The sequence below is a fragment of the Hemiscyllium ocellatum genome, chromosome 13 (assembly GCF_020745735.1).
Source record: "Hemiscyllium ocellatum isolate sHemOce1 chromosome 13, sHemOce1.pat.X.cur, whole genome shotgun sequence".
NCBI classification, from domain to species: Eukaryota; Metazoa; Chordata; class Chondrichthyes; order Orectolobiformes; family Hemiscylliidae; genus Hemiscyllium; species Hemiscyllium ocellatum.
Window position 1 is genome coordinate 51126657 of NC_083413.1, and position 25986 is coordinate 51152642.

A 25986-nucleotide genomic window follows, 5' to 3' on the forward strand; every position below is an offset into this window, starting at 1 on the left:
GCCTGTATCTTGCCCATTCTATCGTAATAGTGTGGATAGGTTGGAGTGAGAGATATCTGGAACTTTTCCTGGAAATGTTGACATGAAATACAAATAAAGTAAAACCCGATGAAGGGCTTATGCTCGAAACGTCGAATTCTCTATTCCTGAGATGCTGCCTGGCCTGCTGTGCTTTGACCAGCAACACATTTTCAGATGAAATACAAATATATAAGCAAAAAGGTTGGCACATAATTTTCACTTTATTTTTAAAACTACCATTGTAGCATTCTTAAGAGTATTACCAAAGGCTTCATCATTAAATAGTTTAGAATAAATATGGAACAATGTTCATGTATTTTATTTAAGAGATGAAACTGACAGTACAATACTAGTAATATATTGTGTAATACAGTCTTTTTCTACAAATTTTGTCTATTCTTTTACTTTAACTAGTTATGACAAAAATTTCCAGACTGTAGAAGTGCAATACACACCACTTATGAATGAAAAGCTGCTAAATGGGGCATTTCATCAGTGCAGAACTGTGCATCTACAAAGCTTCAAAATCATGTCCATTTGGATGAATATTTTCAGGGTGCATGACTCTGCCCATAAAGAGGATAGTACCTAGAACGGAAGAGGGATAGGTCAGGCGTAGGTTATAAGGTAGTTACAGTTATCCAGTTAATTTAATTTTTTCTAATAATGCATAGCTCTGGATTAATTTTATGATAGTACGTTAATTCCTAGACTGACAAACTAACAATTTGCTTGTTTTCACAATTTTTGGCAGTTTATATTTAGGACTGTGCATTATTCATAATACAGAAAGATATATTTATTATGTAATATTAGCAGTACAAAATGTGCCATTGATTTTTGGTAGCGATTTTAAAGAAGATTTGTAGCTCAGGTTGAGGACAAGTATGTAAGTTAGCGCACTGAGCTGCAAGTTATTTTTCAGACATTTTGTCACCATACTAGGTAACATCATCAGTGAGAGTCTCCAGTGAAGTGCTGGTGGTATGTCCCACCTCTTTATGTATAGGTCTTGGTTTCTTCAGGTGGGTGACGTAATTTCCAGTTTTTTTTCCAAGGAAAAGTAGATGGGATCTAAGTCAATGTGTTCATTGATGGAGTTCTGGTTAGAATGCCATGCCCCTAAGAATTCTCATGCGTATCTTTGTTTCGCTTGTCCTAGGATGTGTGTGTTGTCCCAGTCAAAGTGGTGTCCTTCCATGTCTGCATGTATTGAAACTAGTGATCATGGGTCATGTTTTTTGGTGGCTAGTTGATGTTCATGTATCCTGGTGGCAAGTTTCCTGTTTATTGTCTGATGTAGTGCTTTTTTTTTTAAACAGTTCTTGCATGTTATTTTGTAAATTAAGTTAGTTTTGCTGGTAGTATTTAATGGATCCTTTAGGTTCATTAGTCGTTGTTTAAGTGTGTTGGTAGGTTTGTAGGATACCATGATGCCAAGGGGTCTGAGTAGTCTGAAAGTCATTGATCTTTGCTGTTAGTGCGGATACATTGGTATTAGGAAATTACCTGTCCTTTGATTTCTGATCAGAAAGAAAAATGGATGATCAGCAATGATCTGAGGAGTAAGGACCATCATTCTGCTAACAGCGATCATTTCTGCAAAGAACAAGTACAAGCTAATTAGTTCCAGTGGAAATTAGCTGGTTTTGCATTCCTATTTTGGATTTGCCAATCCAAAGATGGGTTAGTAAATGAGGTGGAAAATGTTTAATCCAAATGTATGAAACTACCACAGCAACATTCGATCTAGTTCTTTTTAGAATAAATGACTGCATCTGAACAAATAACCATCAGTATATTTGTGACAGCTGTTAACTGCATGTCATGGGCCAAAAGATAAGTCACACAAGTACAGATTCCACCACAGAACACCGTAGTATATCAAAGGCAACAAAATAACTTGCATAATGATAAATTAGTCAGCATATTCATTACCAGTTCAATTCTTGATAATCAATAAAATAAACTACAACTAGATTAATCTTCATTTGAAACTGCTTCAAGAATAGTGTTTCAAGATGCCTAGGAAAATTGTGTATAAAAGGGAATAATTATCTCAGTTGTGGGAAGTAACCAAAGATATGGAGTAGAATCTTTGGTCTCATGGGTTGTGAGCTTGGGGGTGGTAACAGCATGTAATTAGGTCAGATGGTTGCACACCCAAATCCCACTGGTTTCTCACCTCCGCCTTGTTTTGGGTAATAAGGTGCATGGCTAACCAACCCGTCCCATCATCATTCAAGGCCCTTAGGTGACCAACTAATAGTCTGCTGAGAACAAAATGCCAGCCCTTGCTTCCTACAATCCCCAGCTTGTGAAGTCCCACCCCACTACCCATTTATGGCCTAGATCTTCAATGATTATGGGGTTCTGTTTAGGGGGTGGGAGAGGGAGCCCCTGACTGGCTGGAAGCTCTCACTAGTTGGAAAATATGCCCTCAGAATCACAATTTCAGAGGAAGGCCCCTTGGTGGTTTGGCAACTCGGAAAAAAAGCAATGCAAGTCTCTCACATGTTGTAGAAGGGTGTAACTGGATAATTAATGGTGCATTAAGCTACCTCATTATGAGTGTAATAAGCTACGGACAAAGGAAGCAGAACAGCTTTAAATAAGACTTAATGTTGAGGTGTCCCTCATTGTCTCAGCAACAATATCTATCATAGCAATGTAATTTGTACTTCATCACTATCATGCAACAAACTAGATCTTGCTTCAGACAAGAGTCTCTTCTTGATACATTACCAAGTGGCTTTTGACCATCACATTAGACCAACTGGCCCTGTCGATCATCGCCAGGAAAAAAACAACAGTGGCAGCAAGTTTACTCAATGTTTCGGTTACCATGTTCAGCTATGGTGACGATCCACCTTGCAACATTTTGGTGCCTCAGCCAGCAGGCTAGACTCTTAATATAACAAGATTCTGCCCATGACAAAAAGATGCGCTTTAAGCCTAAAATATTTAGGAACAGAATACCAAATGTATCTGGCTAAGCTGAGTCCAATGTTCTGCTGGTGATGTTAGGAGAAAGTGGAAAGGAAGAGACTGGAGATGTACAGAGGGGATTGGAGGAAAAACTAGAAAAGCAAAGATTTGGTGCTGCAGTACACAAAGCGCTTAGTGTTTTGGATGAGTTAGTGTTCAATGTTTTGCCATTCTTATATTTCATTAATGTTTCAATATTACACATTTAGATACAAATATTTCAGGCAGGCTCGTACATGCATCTTAGTCAAGATTTCCTTCCTCTATCCCTTAGTTGATTATTGCTAAAAGCCATGCCACACTTTCTTACAAAGCAAAACATCAGAAGTTGGAAATATGAAATATGTTGAAATCCTCAAATACTGATGTAGAGTTACAACTGAAATGTTAATTCTTACTTTCTCACATTTGTTGCTTTGTTCAGTGTATCACAGAGTTAACGAATACTAGTCAATGGATTACTATTAATCTTTAGTTTAATTGTGGTTGGGGGACCAATTACCTTCTGGTTATTGTCCCAATATTTGTTGAAATAGGTTGCTGTTTCCTTGCTGATCTCATAGCTCTGACAGTTAAACTTCAGCCCAACATCTCAAAATCCTTTCATTTAACTTTGAAAACAATCCCAGTCATTGAGACATTAGCGACCTTTAAAAATGGCAAGCAGAGGATTGGATCTGCAGTTTGAGTGGAGGGCAGCGGGGGAAGGGACATTGGGGGTGGGATATTAGATTAGATTGCTTAGATTACAGTGTGGAAACAGGTCCTTTGGCCCAGCAAGTCTACACCGACCTGCCGAAGTGCAACCCACGCAGACCCATTTACCCCTTTACCTAACACTACGGGCGATTTAGCATGGCCAATTCACCTAACCTGCACATTTTTGGACTGTGGGAGGAAACCAGAGCACCCGGAGGAAACCCACACAGACACGGGGAGAATGTCTGTGTGGAGTTTGCACAGACAAACTGAGGTGGGAATTGAACCCGGGTCTCTGGCGCTGTGAGGCAGCAGTGCTAACCACTGTGCCACCGTGCCACCCATGTGCCACCGATATGAGTTCCCAAATGAGAAAATCCAAATTCAATGAGGACAATTCAACTCAAGTTTAAGTAATTTTGCTGAAACATCTTCCTCAACTTGTGGTACAGGAGTTGTGAATCTTTAGTGGTTGTTAATGTTCTTAAGGGCAAATAGAGCATGTAATATTGTAAGGCTGTCATTTTTTAAAAAAATTGGCTAACCACTTCAAAATTGAAAAATATTGTCTGCAAGTGTCTGTTAGAGTTGAAAAAATGTTCTAATAATTTTAGTTGTGGTTTATTGATAATAAATACAGTTCATTAAGGGATTAACAACTTCCACATTTTAATCATAACGTGCATTGCAAGATCAAAATTTGATTGATGGCACAAAAAGGTTATTAAAGGATTAGATGCCTTTGACGTAGGATTAAGAAAAGGTTTTTATAAGAGACTAAGGAGTATTCAAATGTATGGAACAGAATGAGTGTGTTTGCAGTTTATGGTGAAAGTTGTAATAAATATATAAATTTATTTCATTTCATCTCACAATGGCTCGAGAGACTAGATCAGTGGGCATGCAAGTACAAGGACAAAAGTGTGTAACAGGGGAAAGGGAAGGAAGTCAGAGAGAATGGGTGCGACGGTTACAGGAGGCATGAGTTGAACTGGAGGGTATAAGGCGCCACTGTGGAGTGGATGGCTGATGATGGGATGTTGATGAAATGAGGGGGTTACTGGACTTACTATTTATCAAAACAATTGGGACGGAGTTCCTGAGAACCAAAATGTCTTTAAAAAGAGCTTGTTCGGGAGATCCTGTGTCTGGAGCACTTGGCCTCTCCACAATTCCACATGAGCACCCAGCCCTCCCCTGGCCTGAAATCATATTAATTGGAGCACTGTTTCCTGAGGATGATATGCCAATCTAGTCATCTTGGGTGCAAATGTAGGCGGCACGGTGACACAGTGGTTAGCACTGCTGCCTCACAGCGCCTGAGACCCAGGTTCAATTCCCGACTCAGGCGACTGACTGTGTGGAGTTTGCACGTTCTCCCCGTGTCTGCGTGGGTTTCCTCCGGTTTCCTCCCACAGTCCAAAGATGTGCGGGTCAGGTGAATTGGCCATGCTAAATTGCCCGTAGTGTTAGGTAAGGGGTAAATGTAGGGGCATGGGTGGGTTGCGCTTCGGCGGGTCGGTGTGGACTTGTTGGGCCGAAGGGCCTGTTTCCACACTGTAAGTAATCTAATCTAATCTAATCTAATCTAATCTAAAAAAAAGAGTCTGGTCCTATATTATTATATTAGTTTGTAAGCTTGTGTTTACATGATGTAATTTCTTAATAAACTCTATCGTTACCCATTCTTATAGGATAGGTATTCCTAGGTCTACACTAATACACACGGATTACTTGGGCACAGCAAAGACCAGAAAATACGACAAAACAATGCACACTGTCAATGTCTGTAAATTAATCAACTCAATACTCCTTCCTTTCACCTCAGTATTGTTTTATAATTAAAATTTATACGTAATTAAGAAAACCAATGTGTTAATACGCTATTTTTCTTTAACATTTAAATAAAAATTTTAATGGTCAATTACCACAGTTTATGATGTCTCAGAAATATGGAATGGCAGTTCAAGTCATTTTAGATTTAAAAGTTTAATATATTCTGAATGTTTGAATGAATGTACAGTTACAATGATATCATTGCCATTCATTAGATAATAGGTGCATTGCAAGTGGAGGTGAGGTTTAGGTACAACAAAGTATACTAAGCTGCATATGTAGGACAGTTTTACTTTAAGCTAAATTAGGATTTTAAATATTGTTCAGAAACTATAATTTATAAACTTCAAGAGATAAAAATTAATCAAGGGCACTGGCGCAAGATGAGCAATATCATGCTTGCTGCCTATTATACCCAAAATCTGATAATCAGATCCATTAATGGCAATGGAACAGAACACAAGGTAATCCTAAATGCCCATTTTCCACCAATGCTGGAGACAAAATTCTGTTCCATAATATCTATAAATATAATGAATAAAGATATTACACACTGGCACAGGGGACACAGAAGTAAATCAAAATGTGACAAGAAACCAGAGTTTTGATTCAAAGAATGTTAAATATGTGAGACTCAATATTTATGAGCTTTACACAGCACAATACCTGAGGCTGCAGCTGCTTCGGAACCTTCTTCAGTCACTTCAATAAAAGATGTATGGATAGCTTTGGAAATATGCAAGTCCTTCTTTTCTGTAGTTTGGAAGAGAAAATGCTACATTTCACAAGCCAAGGAAACCACAAACATTGAAGTACATCTGTAAAATTGTACTACAACACTAAAGTAAAATACTGCAGATGTTGGGTGTCTGAAATAAAACACAAAAAAAAAATACTGCAAATGCTTAGGTCAGGTAGCATCAGTGGAGAGAAGGAAAGTTAACATTTCTGATCAAAAGCTACAGTAAAGGAAGAAAGATGGGCATGTAATAAATGCTGAGCCAGTGGACAAATGCCTACACAGATCACACAGCTTACTTGCTTTTCCTTATTCCATTCCACAGAGACATCCGCTGAATAATTCCAATTGTTCTACCCTCAATCAAAATGAATCCCGATAGCAAATTTAGTGAATTCACACTACTTTAATCATTATTGCACTTAGACCAATACAGAATGATGCTGGATTACAGAGTGACAGTGGAGAGCTCAGAATAAAGTAGATCAATCAGTGGACTGATTGCACTAAAGATGACTGTTTAGTACAACTTGATCCCATATGTGCATGCTAATCTTTATTTGACTGTAAAATAATTAATAAGTAAAGGGCAATTGATTTTATATTAATCGAAAGCTCCAAGTTACTGTGGATGCTGGAAATCTGAAATAAAAACAGATAATGCTGGAGAAACTCAGTAGATCAGGCAGCATCAGTGCAGAGAGAAACACAGTTAATATTTTGAGTCAAGTATGACTATTCTTCAGAGGCTGTCTGTGGTAATTCTTCAAGCTGCTTGACTGCTTTGTTTTCTTGATGATATCACCACTGCTGGACATCAGACATCCTCCTATGTTAATGTTGGAATGAAAGTGGGAAAAAAAAAAGTGGAATCCATATTGCAGAAATTGTTTTGCTTTTTGTGGGCAGCTTCCTTTGATGTCAACAGCAAAGTCATTTAATTCCTCATGGGCCAGGATTCACTTCTGTGATAGGGAAGTTGGAGGAAATTAATTCTGGTGATTAGAGGCAGAACACTAGAAATCAGACACAGCAATAAGTGTGAAGAGAGAAAACTCTATATACAGGGGGATGGGGGGGGGGGGGGGGGGGATGCAAAAGGATAGTGCATTGGGTTACTGTGGGGCACATAGTACTATCAATCAATACCCTGGCTTCAACAGAGGGACCGTGCAGCAAGATGGTTGGCAGTAACTAAGCCATAGGGTTGGGGCTCAGGGGTCAGACTGGCAGACAAAATCATTCAGAGGTGTGTCGGAATGTGTTGAAGTCCAGTACAGATGGGCTCGACAGGAAATGCAAGGGAGAAAGGAACTTAGGGACTCGGAGGTGAGGGATGCCTTAATTACCAAGTAGAACCAGCAATTCACTGTGCCAAGCATATCTTGTATTGCCTTCTATCCTCCTCTAAATTGAAATTAGGCAATGGAATTAGAAAGATGATGCAACCACACTCTGTACAGGTGGAATAAGTGGGTTTTCTTCCCGGTCCTCGCAGGTAGATTTTACTTATGAGCAACGTGTGGCCCTTCAAGCGGAAACAGTGTTAACCAGACACTGACAGTACTGACACAGAAATTGTCCTTGACCATTGGTGTAACCTTGCAGTGAATGCAGTGTCCAAGCGTGTAGAGTAAAAGTTCTGGTCACAAGCAATCTTGACCATGTCACTGCTCACTGCAGATTGAAGATGGTCATCTCTGCCAAGTAGAAGTAATTACAGGCGATTTTAAAAGTGACAACTGTTGCTGCAGAACACAATCCAAGATCTCACAGGCTGCACAAGGGCATCAAACTGATTTCCTCTCAACTTGAACTCTAAGTATTCACCAACATGCTCTTTAATGCAACTCTGCCGTTCTTAGGTGGTGTGAGCAGTCGGGTTGGAGGAACAGGAGATCGGGAATCCCACAGCTTTAACACTGTCCTACCGTATTTGCTGGGCTGCATCCATTAAAACAATGTCCCCATGTTAAAAGGTCCAAGTAGAAGCATTTCATGTTTTGCTGAACTGGGGACTATGCTAAACTGTCATTTGTGAGTGATGTAATTACTGACTGAGGATCTCATCTATTTCTGATAATTCCCACATTGGGTTATTGGAGTCATGACCAATGGATCCAGCCAGAACAGTTTTGTTGTTGCTATTACTGTGTTGCAATGAAGGCACAGTGAATTTGAAGAGTAACAAATGTGTGGGAGAGTCAGACGGCTCAGGCCTAGCAGTAACCTCTGGTAGCTGCCACACAGCCTTCATGTGAAGAAGTCACAACAGAAGGAATATGAAGGTCCCTGCAGAATGCACAGGAGACCCAGAGGCTATCAACATTAATGCCATTCCAGATGTGTGAGGCACTTTGTTTGCACATACTGCAGATGTCCTGGGATACTGTCACTATGATAACTGTTAGAGCAAGACCTGTATCCTGAAAGGATGAATGGCCATCTTATCCCAGTTCTATCAAGGTGAAAGCTGTGCTAATCTTTTATGCAACTGGCTGCTTCCAATGATCCACAAGGCACACCTGTGCGACCTCTCAACCCTTGACCAAACATATCAAGGTTGTTACAATGCAATTGGGTGCCAAATCACACCTTGACCCTGTGACAAGTTCAGTGCTGCAGCCCAGGGAGTAGGCTTTGCCAGCATAGTGCCCTATACCTGGGGAAAACCAGTTATAGACTGTGCACGCTGACTTTATCCACAGAAAATGGTTCCATTTCATCAATTAACAAGTCATTTATGATCATCAGTAACACATTTGAGAACACCATCCCAGGTATCCTGGGAGCCGCCACGCTGCCTATTTTTGAGAATTCCCATATTCGTGCTGAATGTCTTACAAGGATAGTTACTAGGAGATAAGGTCTACCCCCTGTAACTATGGCCGGTGAGTGTTACACGACTCCATAACGGAGGCTGAACATAGATACAATGAAGCTAATTCTTCCACCAGGGCTGTCAGGGAATAGACAATAGGATATTTGAAGAGGGGATTCTGATGCTCAGATAGGTCTGGGAGGGAGTCTTGCAAAATAGTCTAGACAGAGTGCACCACATAATCCTAGCATGCAGTACCGTATCAAACTAGAGTAGATAATGACGGGATGTGATGGATGCTGAAGACCTGCGAGAGTGACAGCAAAATGGAGGTCAATCATGACAGAGTGCTGCAAGGTGAGGTACAAGCCAGACAGGAGGTAACTGACACCTGGTTCTGATAAATGTGAGCTGGGTGCAGTGGTTGTTAATTTACTACTGTAAAAGGCAAGCAGCCAGTCTGTTCCCAGAAGCAAACATAGCTTATCCTTGCTCACTTTGTTTCTTTGATGTTAGTGAATGGAAAATAAATATTCTGAACCATATGAATGCTCTCCACTATGAACATTTGGACATTGAACGACGAGATGATGTTATGCCTCACTGGGAGACACTGAAAGAGTAGCCCTCTCAGTCAGGATTTAAGATGGGATAACCTATTAGCCTGGTTCTTATAGCTGCAGTGACTATTGATCAGACAGTGAATGATGAAAAAATAGTTTTACATTGACAGACGTGCACTTGTATTTGAAACATGTGTGTTCCTTTCTTATTGCTCTCTGTGAAGTGCAGCTCTTGGCTCAATACTTGACTTGGTGGGTGCCTCGGCTTTAAAAATGGTGCATGTACAGAGAATCTTAGAATGTGCCAGCAGTGATAAATAATCATATCAATAATAAGTGGAAGATAACAAGGCGGGGTGCCACAGAATCATGGTGTACGGCCAATGAGGTGAGCTGTAGAGAATAGCATGAGAAGACCTGCTAGTGTCCACAGAGCTAAACTTTTTCATGAAACTCAATGAAAAGGACACAACTAAGTCCTGGTCAAATTCAACCTTTAGCGTTCATATCAATATCATTAGTGTGCCAAAAAATATCTACACCACTGAGTATTTGATTATCTGCACATTAGAAAAATTTAATTACCAAATGTCACAATCCAATTTTGGTACTTTACTTGCAGAGATTTGTTCAAAAGGATGGCCTGAGACCAGAGTATTGTCATGTCTATCCAGTACAGTACTGATATCAAACTACTTAGAGAAAGAGTGGGCCTCTCCCATTTCAGGTTAGTCGACATGGAGTAAATAAATTCCATGTGTGCATTGAGGTGAAATAAGTCTTGATCACTTGGTGCTCGGATTTCTTTTGAAACTTGGCAAGTGCCATTTGTGTTTGTCTGAGTGAAGTGTGACAGTGCATATTTGCTGAAGAGCAGCAGAGTACAACTGACTGAATAGACAGCATCATCTAATAGCAACATGTCACTCACACAGAAAAATACGTATATCAGTTATCCTTAAAATTAAAATGCAGTGATCTGTAACGTGTAATTTTGTGCAGGAGTGCTAGACTTCCAGGTAACAGCACTTTGTAACTTTTTTTCTAACCCAAAATTCAAGAATAGACATGATTAAAAGTTGGAGAAAGTAGGATTTGAACAACCCTGGTTCTCTCTCTCTCTCTCTCTCTCGCCTCTTTTTGACCAAGTTGTAACCGACTGCCAAATTAGGTCATCTGCTCCTGTGTGTCTGGACCATGTTCATCCTTCATTTCAATATCCTCAGTGCACCCTGACAGCACCTGAAATATAAACCCTACACATTGGGATAAAATTAAGGTGGAGCTGAACAACCAGACAAGACAACCAGAGTTGAAAATGAGACTTGCTCTGATTGACTAGAAACAGGAAACAGTGTTCGAGCCATTAGGGGGTATAGATTTTAGAAGGATATTTGAAGGTCACCATGATAATGTTTAAATGCTGACTAATCCACATTTATCTTATAAACAGAAAAGTTAAAAACAAAAACATTTCTCAAAGACACCAGTCTTTATTTCCCAAGTGCCACAAACTTGATACCATTGCACTATTTACCTTCAGAAGGAGGGTCACTGGACCTGAAACGTTAACTCTACTCTCTCTCCACAAATGCTGTCAGACCTGTTGAGTTTTTCCAAGCAGTTTCTGATTTTTATTTCTTAAAAAAACTCATTCCTTAAATTTCATCAATTCACCCTAAAGACCAGTGCTGAAGGAAAGGGCGACCCATCTACAGCATTAGAAGAAGGTTTCAAAGACTTGTTACCTCAGCTAGATTTAAACAGAATTTTATATGCATTGTAACAAGCTAATAAGAAATCTTTAAATGAGAAGAACTTTACTTACCAGTCATTGCTGAGAGGTCAGCCTCAACACCAAACATTTCGGAGATCCCCAGGCCAGCAAGAACTTCCTTCAAATCAATATTCTGTGTCATTTTGAATCTAGCAACATAATTTTATTTGCATTGAAACAAGAATGAAAACAAGCAGGTTGGAATTACTTGGAAGTATTTCTTTTGCTTTAATTTTAAATGATATATCAATATTTATAAAAGGAGAAAAGGTTTCTTCTGTGGAGTTTCAAATGATTAATAATCTCATTTTTGTAAAGCAAAACCAATTGTTGCTGCTATATGCTGAATATGTTCCCCTTACACTAATTCCAAAATAATGATTTTAATAAAACTTGTTTAAAACACAAGAGTTAGCACAAGTGGCCTTCTCAACTGTACAAGAATATTTTCTTGTTTGATATGTGGTTGTATCTATTGCAGAGGGGAAAACTTTACCTTCTTTTGGGAAATAAGGCACAGTGAGTGACTGAGGTGTCAGTGGGGGAACACTTTGGGGCCAGTGACCATAATTCTGTTATTTTTAAAATATTTATGGAAAAGGATAGACCTGATCTAAATGTTAAAGTTCTATATTGTAATAAGGCTAATTTTGACATTATTAAAAGGAAGAACTTTCAAAACGTTGATTGGGAGAGGCTGTTTGCAGGTAAAGGGATGGTTGGAAAGTGGGAGGTTTTCAAAAATGAGATAACAAGGGTACAGAGGCAGTACGTTTCTGTTAGTGTGAAGGGCAAGGTTGGTTGGTGTAGAGAATGCTGGATGACTAGAGAAACTGAGGCTCTGGTCAAGAAAAAGGAGACATATGACAGGCTGGGATCGAGTGAAGCCCTCAAAGTATAAAGGCAGTAGGAGTGCGCTTAAAAGGGAAATCAGGAGTGCAAAAAGGGGACATGAGGTAGCTTTGGCAAATAAGGTTAAAGAGAATCTAAGGAGATTTTACAAATACATTAAGGACAAAACAGTAACTAGTGACAGAATAGGGCTCCATAAAAATCAACAAAACTGTCTATGTGTGGACATGCAGGAGATGGCTGAGATACTAAACAAGTATTTCCTGTCAGTATTTACGGTGGAAAATATATGGAATCTAAAGAACTTAGAGGAATGAATAGTAACATCTGGAGAAGTGCCCATATTACACAGAAGGTAGTGCTTAAAATGTATAAAAGGTGGATGAATCTCTGAGACCTTTTCAGCAAAATCCCAGAACTTTATGGGAAGCCAGGGAAGTGATTGCTGAGCCCCTTGCAGAGATTTTGTATCATCAATAGCCACAGTTGAGGTGTTGGAAGACTGGAGGGTGGCTAATGTGGTGCCACTGTTTAAGAGAGGTGGTAAGGAAAAGCCAGAGAACTTTACATCGGTGAACCTGATGTCAGTGATGAGCAAGTTATTAGAAGGGATTCTGAGGGCCAGGATTTACATGCATTTAGAAAGGCAAGAACCGATTAGGGATAGTCAATATGGTTTTGTGTGCGGGAAATTGTCTCTCATCTTTTGAAGAAGTAACCAAGAAGGTTGATAAGGGCGGAATGGTAGATGCTGCCTTACTGAAGTCCAAATAGACATTCGATAAGATTCAGCATGGTAGACTGGTTAGAAGGTTAGATCAAATGGAATCCAGGGAGAGCTAGTCATTTGGATACAGAATTGGCTCGAAGGTGGCGGAGGAGGATTGTCTTTATGTTTGGAAGCCTGTGACCAGTGGTGGATCGGTGCTGGGTCCTCTGCTTTTTGTTATTATATAAATGATTTGGATGCAAATATAGGAGAAATCATTATTAAGTTTGCATCTTACACCAAAATTAGTGGAGTAGTGGACAGTGAAGATCATCTCAGATTCCAAGGGACCTTGATCAGGTGCACTGATGAGTGGCAGATAGAGTTTAATTTAGATAAATGGAAGGTGCTGGATTTGCTAAGGTCAATCAGGGCAGGCTTTATACACTTAACTGTAAGGTCCTGGAGAGTGTTGCTGAACAAAGAGAGCTTGGGGTGTAGTTTCATAGTTCCTTTGAAAGTTGAGTTTCAGGTAGACAGAATAGTGAAGGAGTTGCTTGGTACGTTTGCCTTTCTTATCCTGTGCATTGAGGAGAGGAATTGGGATGTCATGTTGCAGCTGTACAGGATATGAGTTGAGTCACTTTTGGAATACTGTGTTCCATTCTGGTCTCCCTGCTTTAGTAAAGATGTTGTAAAACTTGAATGGGTTCAGGAAAGATTTTCAAGGATGTTACTAGGTTTGGAAGGTTTTAGCTATGGAGAGACGCTGAATAGGCCAGGGCTATTTTCCCTGGAACATAGGAGGCTGAGGGGTGATCTTGTTGAGGTTTATAAAATCAGGAGGGCCATGTATAGGGTGAATAACCGAAGTCTTTTTCCCAAGGTAGGGGAGCCCAAAACTAGAGGGCATAAATTTAAGGTGAGAGGGGTAAGATTTAAAAGAGACCTAAGGAACAATTTTTTTTTCAGACAGAGGGTGGTGCTTGTACGGAATAAGCTGCCAAATGAAGTGGTAGAGGGTGGTACAATTACAACATTTAAAAGGCATCCGAATGGGTTTATGAATAGGAATGCTTTCGAGGGATAGAGGCCAAAGGCTGGCAAGTGAGACTAGATTTATTTAGAATACCTGGTTAGCAAGGACAAGTTGGACAAAAGAGTCTGTTTTCATGTTGTAATTCTCTATGATTTTATGACTTTGCTATTCTGCTTAAGAACGTTCATAGAGGTGTGCAAAATCCATACTGACTGGAGTTACAAAGATGCTTTATTCTGAATATTGTTTTGAAGTTTTAAGTTTTGAAGATCGTGCAGAATACATTTATTTCAAGTTTGGTGCAAATATCTGGAGTTGTTTCTTGAAAAGAGAGGTCAGCAAACTCCACATCGCAATTTTAAAAAAAAAACTTCTGAGAATTCACATGCCTGCGTTGTACAGCTTGCTAGCGCTGGTCTGAACAGTGATTGGAGTGGACCTTGTTTTACATGGTTCAGTTGGAGGCAAGCCTGTTAAGAACCAGCTAATTTGGAAGAGAGCTTGCTTAGAACAAGGTTCCTAGCTAATATCTCTCACGTCTGCAAAGAAAACCTTCCTGTTGAGTTCATAAGTACTCAGTAGAAACTGAGATTCTCAAAGTGAAGAATATAACATTATGTGTTATGTATATGCTGCAAAAAAAAACCCAAATGGACTTTTCAAATTAAATATTGTTATCTACAATCACTGAATTTTCCCCAAATGCATATGTTACTTTCTAATATCAAAATTACTTATCATATTGTAGAAATGAAAATAGGCATCATTCCCCAAACAAGAAAATTCCTCCAACCTTGGCAAATATACTTCAACCTTCTGCTTCTTTACTGAGCTTGCCCATTCATTAATTAGTTGGGTTTTGATAAATGGTTCCAAGGTAGCCAGCTGTACTTCTTGTCTTGGAAGAACAATCATCATACTCATCTCGTCACCAATGTAAGGCATTTCTAAAACTTGATACACTCCTCCTGCCTCATTTGAGCCATCACTGAATTCACCTTAAAAAAAAAGTTGTATTTATAAAGATAGTACAACCTTGGGATGTCACAAAATGCTTTACAGCCAAAGAAGTATTTTTTGATGTGTAGTCTCCGTTGCAATGTTGGGTACACAGCAGCCAACACTGACACAGCAAACCTCCACAAACCACACCGAGATGATGACCAGTTAATTGGCTTTCATGTCATTGGTTGAAGTACAAGTACAAGGGATACCTTCAAATTCTTTATGGAAATAATGAAATGGGAACGTGCATTCAAATAAGGACAGAGGTGAAGTTTTTTTTTAAATAGCAGCTATTTGAACAATGTTTCTTCTAATAAATCAGCATTCCCAAGCTTTACAGGGCAGGTCTAATATTCATGGTCAAATCTTTGGAGTTGGCATTGAATTCATTAGCTTCTGATTTAGAAGTGAACTCGCTGTGCCCCAGCTGACACTACACATTGGAGTAGAATTATAAATGATGATATATCAAGTGAGTATATTGGCTTTCAGCATGTCTCTGTGCACTGCTGAATGCTTTAGTTAAAATATCTCGGCTATTGTGTAGTTATAACAGAGAATATCAACTGATTGTTTCCTTAGCCTTTTTGAGCACAAAGGAATACTGTTCTGGAACAAGTTTAACCTTTATTTCAAATGCCACGTCAAATGAATGAAAAGGTCAATTTTAATTAACTGTGTAAAGAAGCGAAATATTTGCAAACCATAATTGAAATCTCCTTGTTGGTACATCATAGCTATCTGGATTTCGCTTTCATCATCTTTGGTAAACTGAAATGTGCGTGTATTCTCTCCTCTGAATTCAGACTTCCAGTTTCCTTTAAAGTAAATTGCATTAACAAGAACTAGACGAGTTAAAGCATCCAAGTCCTTTGGCGATAAAAGGTTTGGTATCTTATCTGAGCAACAAGAAAAGAAAATATGCAAGTACGTTATTTCACAGAGATACAAATCACACAGGGATTTATATAATCAGCAAAATTCACTACATACTAAGCAGAATTATTCATGAGCAGGTTGTGAATGTAGCTACTGTCAGCATTCAATAGCAAACATACACACCTCTCTCCTTCGTGCATGGGATTATAATTAATAGAGATTGATAATAAGGATCTAAAAGGAGGAAATTACTTACAGTCTGGAGCAGATAGATTACTGAATTGAGCAAACATATATCTGTTGAACTGTGAGGTGATTCATTTTGGGAAGGCAGATGGGAATAATGCACTAAACAGTAAATAAGTAAAACAAGAGAATGCCTTTTGAGTCAGTCACACAAATCTTGAAATGATTGGGTGAAGATAAACTGCAACAAAGAGTGTCTTTTTTTTTAATAATGGAAATGCTCATGATAATGCCTATATCCATAAGCAGTATCAAAATGTTTGGAATGTTGTACTGGATTGGGAGCACTACATTAGGTAAGCATGCAGAAAAGATTTATTTAATATTGACTAAAGAAACTGGCATTTTATCCAAGAAGAAGGAACAATGTTTGAGGTGTAATTTCATCGAATGGATCAAAATTATGTAAATTATGTTATACTTTTAAGAGATAAAAAGAAAAGAATTATTTTCATTGGTCAATGCTGCAGAGAGCATAATGTCATAAGTGCCACTAAAAAAAGATATTAGAAGATCTATATCAAGCAATGGGATCCTAGGATATAAAATGCTTTCCTAGAAACAGTAGTACTTGCAGCATCTAAAAATCTTTCATAAGGAAAAATGAACTCTCAATAGAAAAAAATTATAAAAATGAAGATTTCAAAAGGAAGAATTGGAAAGAGACAGGAAGGCAGCAATAGCTAATTTTTGTGCACCATATATTGTGTAACATTCCCCAAAGAGCTTCATAGGTTTTTGAGAAACAAAATGTGTCATTTACCAAAGTAAAGAGATTTTATGGCAGATGATGAAAAGTTTGATGTAATCTTTACAAAAAAAATTATTCACGAGATGCAAGCTTTGCTGGCCCAGCAGATATTTATTGCCCATCCTTAGATACATTTGAGAATACAAGTGAGCTGCCTACTTAAACCGTTGCAGTCCATTTGCTATAGGTATATCCACAGAGCTGTCAGCAAGGGAGTTCCAGGATTTTCACCCAGCGACACTGAAGGATGAGCGATATATTTCCAAGCCTGGATGGCAAGTGTCTTGGATGGAAACTTGTCGGTTCTGGTGTTCTAGATAGTGGCGGTTGCAAATTTTGAGTCATCGTGAATTTTTGTAGTGTATCTGATAGGTAGTAACAGCAGTGTGTACCGAGTGCTGGTTGAGGGAGTGAATGCTTGTGGCTGTGGTGCTAAAACAGCAGGCTTTATCCCACATGGTGGCAAGCTTCTTGAATATTATCAGAGCTGCACAACTAAACAAGTAGGGAATATTCCATCAAACATCTGAGTTGTACATTGCAGATGGTAGACAGGCATGGGGAGTCAAGAGGCAAGTTGCTAACTTCAGGATTCCAAGCTTTTGATCTGCTCTTGTAATCACAGTATTTATATCACTAGTCCAGTTCAATTTCTGGTCAATGGTAATCCCCAAGATGTTGATCGTAGAGTATTCAGTGATGTTCAAGGGGAAATTGTTAAATTCTCTGTCACTGTATGGCATGAATGTGACTTGCTATTTCTCAGGAGAAAGTGACGACTGCAGATGCTGGAGGTCAGAGTTGAAGAGTGTGGTGCTGGAAAAGCACAGCCAGTCAGGCAGCATCTAAAAAGCAGGGAAGTTGATGTTTTGGGCATAAGCCCTTCATCAGGAATCTGACGACGGGCTTATGCCCGAAACGTCGACTCTCCTGCTTCTTGGATGCTGCCTGACCGGCTGTGCTTTTCCAGCACCACACTCTTACTATTTCTCAGCCCAAACCTAGATTTTATTCAGAAGTTTCTGCATATGGATAAGAACTGTTTCATTGTCTAAAGAGTCACAAATGGTGCTGAACATTCTGCAACTATCAGCTAACATCCCCATTCTGACCTTATGACAATGCATTGCTGAAGCAGCTGAAGGTGGTTGGGCAGAGGATACTAGCCTCAGGAAATCCTGCAGAGGTATTCTGGAGCAGAGGTGACTGACCCCGAGCAACAACAATCATTTCTTTATGCTAGGTATGATTGTATGCAGCAAAGACATTTTCTCCAGATTCCCATTGACACATTTTTCTTGGGCTCATTCTGATGTCACACTCAGTCAAATGAAGCCTCAATGTCAAGGGTACTTGATCTTGTCTAACCTCTGGAATTCAGCTCTTTTGTTTGTGTTTAAACCAAGGTTGTAATGAGGTCAGCAGCAGACTACCTTGGATAACACAAACTGAGCATCCGTGAGCATGTTGTTATTGCACTGTAACTGCTGCTTGCTAGCACTGTTGATTACCCCTTCTATGACTTTACTGATGATCAAGAATAGACTGATGGGGTGGAAATTGGCTGGATTGGATTTGTACAAGGAGCATGGAGAGGTGAAGGGAAGGAATTCCAAAGCATATGGCGTCGGTAACTGAAGGCATGGTCATCAAAGCTGCAGCAATTAAAATTATGGATGCTCAAACCTCTTGGATATACTGTGTCCTCTTGAGCAACCCTAATTTTAATTGCTGCAGCTTTGATGACCATGCCTTCAGTTACCAATACCAAACAGCATGGAAACAGACCCTTCCACTTAGCTCATCCATGCCAACCTGGTATCCTAAACTGAACTAGTTTGATTTGCATGCATTTGGCCCATATTCTTCTAAACCTTTCCTATTTATGCACCTGTCCAAACATCTTTTAAAATGTTGTAATTGTACCTGCCTCATTCACTTCATCATTCCATACACTTGGGTCCCTTTTAAATCTTTCCCCTCTCACTTTAAACTTATGCCCTCTAGTTTTGGACTCCCCTACCCTGGGAAAAAGATCTTGGCTCTATAAGGCCTTGAGTTGAAAAATGTGGTGCTGGAAAAACACAGCAGACCAGGCAGCATTCGAGGAGCAGGAGAATCGACGTTTCGGGCATAATCCCTTCTTCAGGAATGAGACTGGTGTGCCAAGCAGGCAGAGATAAAAGGTACGGGGGGAGGGGCGCTGGGAATACAATAGGTGGAAGGAGGTGAGGGTGAGGGTGATAGGCCGGAGAGGGGGTGAGGGCAAAGATTGCAGGTGAAGAGGGCGGTGTTGAATCCGAGGGCTGGGACTGAGATAAGGGGGGGGGGGGGGGGGGAAAGAGAGGAATGAGGAAGCTGGAGAAATCTACATTCATCCCATGTGGTTGGAGGGTTCCTAGGCGGACGATGAGGCACTCTTCCTCCAGGCATCGTGTGGCCAGGGTCTGGTGATGGAGGAGGCCAAGGAGCTGCATGTCATTGGTGGAGTGGGAGGGGAGCTAAAGTGTTCAGCCATGGGGCAGTTGGGTTGGTTGGTGCGGATGTCCCAGAGGTGTTCTCTGAAATGTTCTGCAAGTAGGCGGCCTGTCTCCCCAATGTAGAGGAGACCACACCGGGTGCAGCAGATACAGTAAATAATGTGTGTGGAGGTGCAGATGAACTTGCGACGGATATGGAAGGATCCATTGGGGCCTTGGAGGAAGGTGAGGGGGGTGGGGGGTGGGGAGAAGGTATGGGCGCAGGTTTTGCACTTTTTGCGGTTGCAGGGGAAGGTGCCGGGAGTGGAGGTTGGGTTGGTGGGGGGTATGGACCTGACGAGGGAGTCGTGGAGGGAGTGGTCTATCCTGAATGCTGATAGGGGTGGAGAGGAAAATATATCCCTGCTGGTGGGGTCTGTCTGGAGGTGGCGGAAATGACGGACAGACATTACAACAAACCGGTGTTTTTCCAGCACCACATTTTTCAACTCTGGTACTCCAGCATCTGCAGTCCTCACTTTCCCCTCCTCTATAAGGCCTTGGCATAGCCTCCAATACTCCAGGGGAATAAATGTCCAGCCTCTCCCTATAACTCTGTCCTCCAGTCTGAACATTAACCTTGTAAATATTTTCTGTACCCTTTCTAGTTTAACAACATCTTTACTATAGCACAACAAACAGAATTGTATGCCTCGTCAATGTCTCCTACAGCTGCAACATGACATCCCAACTGCTATACTCAACGCTCTATCCAATGAAGGCAAGCATGCCAACCGACCACTTCATCATCCTGTCTACATGCAATTCCACTTTCGAGGAATTACGAATCTGCACCCCTAAGTTCCTGTGTTCAAGAACACTCCCCAGGGCTCTACCATCAACTGCATAAGTCCTACCCTGATTTGCTCATATCAAAATGCAACACCTCACATTTACCCAAATTAAACTCCATCTGCCTTTTCGCCATCTATGGGATCAAAATCTCGCTGTGCTCTTAAATAACCTTCTTCACAGCCCACTATACCAGTAAAACCCCACAATATGGCAAGGTCAAAAAGAGTGACTGTAAATATTGGTTAAAAAAAAAGTCAAGGAAAGAACAAGAGGAAAGTATTTTTCTAGAAGAGAAAGTGTGATAAGTTGAGATGGAAGGTGAAATTTTAAAGGAGGAGAAGTTGCTTGATGCACAGCCTGATGGAAGAAAGCAGTCAAGGTATCTCAATGAAAAAAACTTGGTACTGTGGATGGTGGGGAAAAATGAGTAGTGAGAGTAGAACATGGTGAGAAGTTGTCACAGGAATAAGAGGATAAACCGGGATGTCATTTAGTCATAAAAGCCACTCCATTAACAAAATGGTCTTGGAAAAATAAATAATGTATTGACAGGTGGCCAGGCTTCAAATTAGGGGGAAAGTGTCATCACTTCCTCTATTAGGTTTCCGTTAAAGCCATGATGCTGATGTCATTACCCACAAGTAGTAACTGGTTGGCAAGAGCATTGTTCACAAACAAAATGGGCATTCTCGATCAAGATGAGGAGAGGGATTTTTAAAATTAATTTATGGAATATAGACAATGTTGTCTAAGCCAACATTTATTGCCAATTCCTAACTGCTCAGGAGAAAATGATGGTGAGCTGCCTTCTTGAATCACTGCAGTACTTGGGTATAGGGACATCTACTAACGCTGTTAGAGAGTTCTGGGATTTTGACCTAGTGGTGAAAGATGATTAATTCCCAAATGTAAAAAGCCCTATGGACCAGACGCAACAGTAGGAAGGGGAGGGTGGACAAGAAAGATATTGTCAAGATTTGTGCCTGGGAGAATGCCAGACATGAATTTCAGTCAAAAAGTAGAGATGGGACAGTCGCAGTTGTTGTACATAACAAAGCTGCACTGAATGCCTTGGTGAACCTTTAAAAGAACACCAAAAGAAACACAAAAGGAAAGTTGTAAAAATATCTAAAACAAATGCAGGCCTGGGACAACAGAATAGAATGAAGTGGATAATTCTTCAACAGAATCATTGCAAGCACAATAGGCTGAATATGTTTCCTCTTTGTGGCACATTCTAATTCTGTGCAATAGTACAGTTCAAAAACATAGGCATTTCTACTAATATTGTCCAAATTGACAATACTTACTATTGGTTTGATTCTGCACCCACTCATTGATGTGATCAGCCACAAAAGAAGGTTGGCTGAAGTCAGCACTTTCAACACTGGCACCGAAATATTTTTTAAGCTTTTGAAGGAACTTGTCACTCAGTTGGAATCCTTTCTCCACAAACAACGAGTTGACAAGCTTCATTACATACTGCTGGCTGTCTGCTTTCATGGACTGAGATAGATCCCGCAACAAGTCAAATTCCTCGCCTGATTAAAACAGAAATCAGCAATGTTACAAAATACATACTCCTGAATAATGCTCTGCAATGTTGCCTTCATTGTATGAATAATGAAAATTAAATATTTAATGTCCTATAACCTAAAAGGGCAAGATACATCAGAATACTTCAGATATTGTCCATATGTACAATATTTGTACCAGCGGTAACTAAGTTAGACTTATCATGTTATGGCTTCTTTGGAAGGTTCAAGATCTACCATTTGGCTGATGAAAACTTGATCTCCGATTAAATGAATATTTTTGAATACAGATCCAGGTGTTTTACCTTAAGGAGTACTTTCCAAAAGGCAGACATTGGGTGATGCTTCAAGACCACGAAGTCAAAGTGAACTAATATGGATTACAGGATTTGTTAAAACTAGGAACTTAAATCAACCAAAAACATTCGTTGTATAATTCAAATTTAAGAATATACCACAGACTTACTGAACAAAATTAGTTTACTAAATAAAGACAATATATACCTTTTTGCAAGTAATGGTAGCCCATGACGTGTTGAATTTGCTCAAGAGTAGTACTCCCAGCACCAAGTTCAACCATTCCTAAGGCATTAGCAATGCTAAACGGGGAGTAAAAAATGTTGCCATCTTTTTCCAGTGACCGCAAATAATGGTACATTTTCACAGAAAAGTCAGCAGTGATACCATCCCTGACGCCTGCATCGACCATAACATACTTCACAATCGACATGGTCAGGAATCCCAGCAAAGATGCCATTTTTGAATTAATTTACAAATCTATGGGAATAGGAATTGCAAATTAGTACTGCAAAATGCTCATGAAAATATTGTACTACAAGAATTTTAAAAAAAGATGCAATATTGCCTATAAAGTTGAAACATTAGAATTAGAATGAATAACATTTCAATATAATCTCCTTTATAAGTAAGAAATTATTAGAATATTGTATTCTATGCAACCAAAGATACTGGAGAAGCACAAAGGTACCAGCATTAGACATCAGGTCCAAAGCACAGTTAAAGAAAACAAGAACAGCTCTGGATACTATTCAGCTATGGCTATCAGAATTATGCTAGGGAATGGCAGAGAAAATAAATTGTTGCATTGTCTTATATCTCAGAAATATCCCAAAGTACATCAGTGCAACAAATTAATTTGGAGTGCTGTTATGGAGATACAAAAGAGAACAAACAATTTTGCAGCAATGTCTGCCAATTTGACTGGACATTAGCAGGCCTTCTATGTTGGAAGCTGTTGGTCTAATTTAAAACTTTAAAATTTACTTTTATGCTTATTTCCAGCTACACCTAGCTACCATTTGAAAATCACTGCAGTTTCGATAAATGCAACCCAAAGGATTGTTTGTGTTTAATTATCACCACTGTTTGTCATTTGATTCTGGCCCCTCACTGTCCTTTCTTTCCTTTTTCAACTCACCACCCTTTTCACACCAACGCTAAAGTCTTAAGTCAAACATCTTGCATTTATCAATAACATGGTACTCTGTATCAAACAATGATTCATTTCAGTCACCTTCTGCACCTTCATGGCATCAGTTTGCAATTTTGCTGTGCAAATCATCCATCTAACAAAATTAAACACCCTTGTCTTGGTTTGCAAACTCCCTCCCCATTTTCAGGTAATTTACTTTTGTAACCTTCCCCAATCTCAACATGTACACATGGATCCAATCCCACTATCAGAAAAGCTATCAGTCATCATTCCTCTATTTTCAAGATGTTTTCCCCAAAACCTTGCTACTTCTCTAAGAACCTCTGTAAGGTCACAGTTTGACCATCTTGCATGATTTTTACTACCTGCAGGCAAATCCTCTTCCCTCCAGTAAAGGTGTTCTATAAATGTTAGCTGTTTCAACTTACATTTGTCTCTGGAGACAAGAAAACCCTGAAACGTAGGTTGTACAGATGCATTTTTTGTGTTTTATTTATCACTTGACCATCAAATTTAAAACCAATTACTTGGTTAATTAACTCGTTGCATGTTGTGGAATCTTCCAAAGTATAAATTGGCTGTCATGCTTCAATATTTGAACAGTTTAAATGATGATTTAACACTATAATGCTGACTACATTTCAAGAAGTACACTTAATTGACAGTAATAAGTTCTCATACCCCATTATTTATTGATAACTATTGCTTTCATTAATCCTCCAATCAATCAGTTAAATGGATGAATGTAAGCTATCTCCTGTTCAAGCCACATTTAATGCTATCTATTTCTTAATTTTTTTTAATGCAAAACATCATTAGAACCCATTTTACAAGCTAACTGAAAACTACATTGGGTGGTAACACTGCAACACATCAGAAAATAGGGTAATTTAATTTCAAAGCCAAATAAACTCAATAATATTCTAGCTTCTTGTCAATATGACTCTCTGGTTTTACTTTATAAAAAGGATGCACGCTATTGCTTTTGCATTCAAGTACCACAAAATAAATTCAAAAAGATTTTATTAGAGTAAAAGAAAGTTACATTAATACAAGTCCTAAATTTGAACAGTGTCTAATCACACATTCAAAGTCTGACTTTTTGCATCATTTTTATTCAAAAGTATAAATTAGCTATACTGATGCTGTAAAATTCCAAGGAAACCAAAGCTTTATATGGTATATACATATTGTATTCCAAGTTGTGATGAAAAACTATCTGCTATAGCATGGATCAAACATACAGGTTTCTATGTCGCATCCATGAAGCAGAATTCACAACTGAGAGATGAAAGGAAACACTTTAACAAAGACATTGGTGTTGTTTGCATAAATATAACTTGTTACTTATTGAACAGGGACAGAAACAATTTATCAAATTAGTCATTTATCCCCTGTTTCATTGCATCGATTTAGAATTAGACCTGTACGGGGTCCCCGATTATTTGAACCTGATGTGGAGGTGCTGGTGTTGAAACAAAGTTAAAAATCACACAACACCAGGTTGTAGTCTAACAGGTCTATTTGGAAACACTAGTTTTCAGAGTGCTGCTCCTTCATCAGGTAACTAGTGCAGCAGTATCATAAGACAGAATTTATAGCAAAAGATTATAATGTCATGCAATTGAAATGATATATTGAACAAATCTAGATTGCTGTTAAGTCTTTCATCTTTTAGAATGGGTTGCAGATTTTGGTTCATTAATATTTAAGTCCCAGAATTTCTTTTAAGTCACATTCTCGAAATAACTTAAGGTTATATATAAATAAATGTGACATCTCAGCTCAGACAATGTGTTAAAAGGTGTGAGAGTAGAGTCTGTCTGTAGCCCAATCTTGAGCCAATCTGGTTCTGGTTCCAAACTAGGAATTTATAAAATGATACATGGATTGACTACCTGCATTGAGCAAAAATAGAATCTCTCTCCAATTACAATGCTGCAAATGCAAATTCACCCAAAGATGTAGATGTAGATGTGTGTGTGTGTTTGTGTGTGCGCGTGCAAGGGGGAGAGAGAGAGAGAGCGCAAGCATTTGAGTGCGCAAGAAAGAGAGTGTGCATTAGTGTGTGCATGCTTGGTAGAGTGTGTGCATGAGTGTGATGGAGTAGAAGCCTATGAGAGGGTGTATGCGTAGGTAAGAGTGTGGGGGGTGTATGTGTGTGAGTACGAGAGAGAATGTGTGTATGAAAAAGGGTCTGCATGGGTGCGCGAGTATGTAAGAGTGCATGTGAGTGTATAGTGTAGTGGGGATATGAGCCCAAGTTCCCAGTTGAGGCCATCCTCATGGGTATTGAACTTGGCTATCAGCCTCTGCTCAACCACTCTGCGTTGTTGCCTGTCCCAAAGTCTGCCTTGAAGGATGGCCACCCAAAGATCTGAGGCTGAATGAATCTGACCGCTGAAGTGTTCCCCGATTGTTGTGTGGTGTCATAGCATCTGCTCAGTCTCGCCAATATACCATGCCTCAGGTATCCTTGCCTGCAGAGTATGAGATAGGCAATGTTGACCATTTTCAAAGATAATGTTTTGCAGGCTGCGAAGAACATGGTGTAGTTTCTCCACTCCAAGAAGTACTGAACAACAAAGGGTACCCTATTGATTACATCCCATGTCGGTCTCCTGAGGAGGTCATTATGGTTTCTCGTTGTGGCACATCAGAACTAGCGTTTGATGAGTTGAGCATTCTACCGTGTTCTTATGAGGCCATCCTTCAGCTTGACGTTGAGTGTGTGTGTGTATGTGAAGGAAACACAATGC

General features: G+C 39.6%; 1 protein-coding gene across 2 annotated transcripts in view; it reads right to left on the reverse strand.

The window, feature by feature from the left end:
* Positions 1-239: 239 nt before the first annotated feature.
* The window catches only part of serpini1 (serpin peptidase inhibitor, clade I (neuroserpin), member 1), a 32271-nt gene continuing 6524 nt past the window's right edge, over positions 240-25986 (reverse strand). For both annotated transcript variants that reach the window (XM_060834175.1, XM_060834174.1), the window contains 8 exons: positions 22279-22551; positions 21550-21780; positions 15754-15948; positions 14838-15042; positions 11496-11593; positions 6211-6297; positions 1531-1620; positions 240-609 (listed from right to left, as the gene is read on the reverse strand). In XM_060834175.1, coding sequence (XP_060690158.1) covers positions 533-609; positions 1531-1620; positions 6211-6297; positions 11496-11593; positions 14838-15042; positions 15754-15948; positions 21550-21780; positions 22279-22531 — 1236 coding nt within the window. In that variant the 5' untranslated portion in view covers positions 22532-22551 and the 3' untranslated portion in view covers positions 240-532. The remainder of the gene's footprint in view (positions 610-1530; positions 1621-6210; positions 6298-11495; positions 11594-14837; positions 15043-15753; positions 15949-21549; positions 21781-22278; positions 22552-25986) is intronic.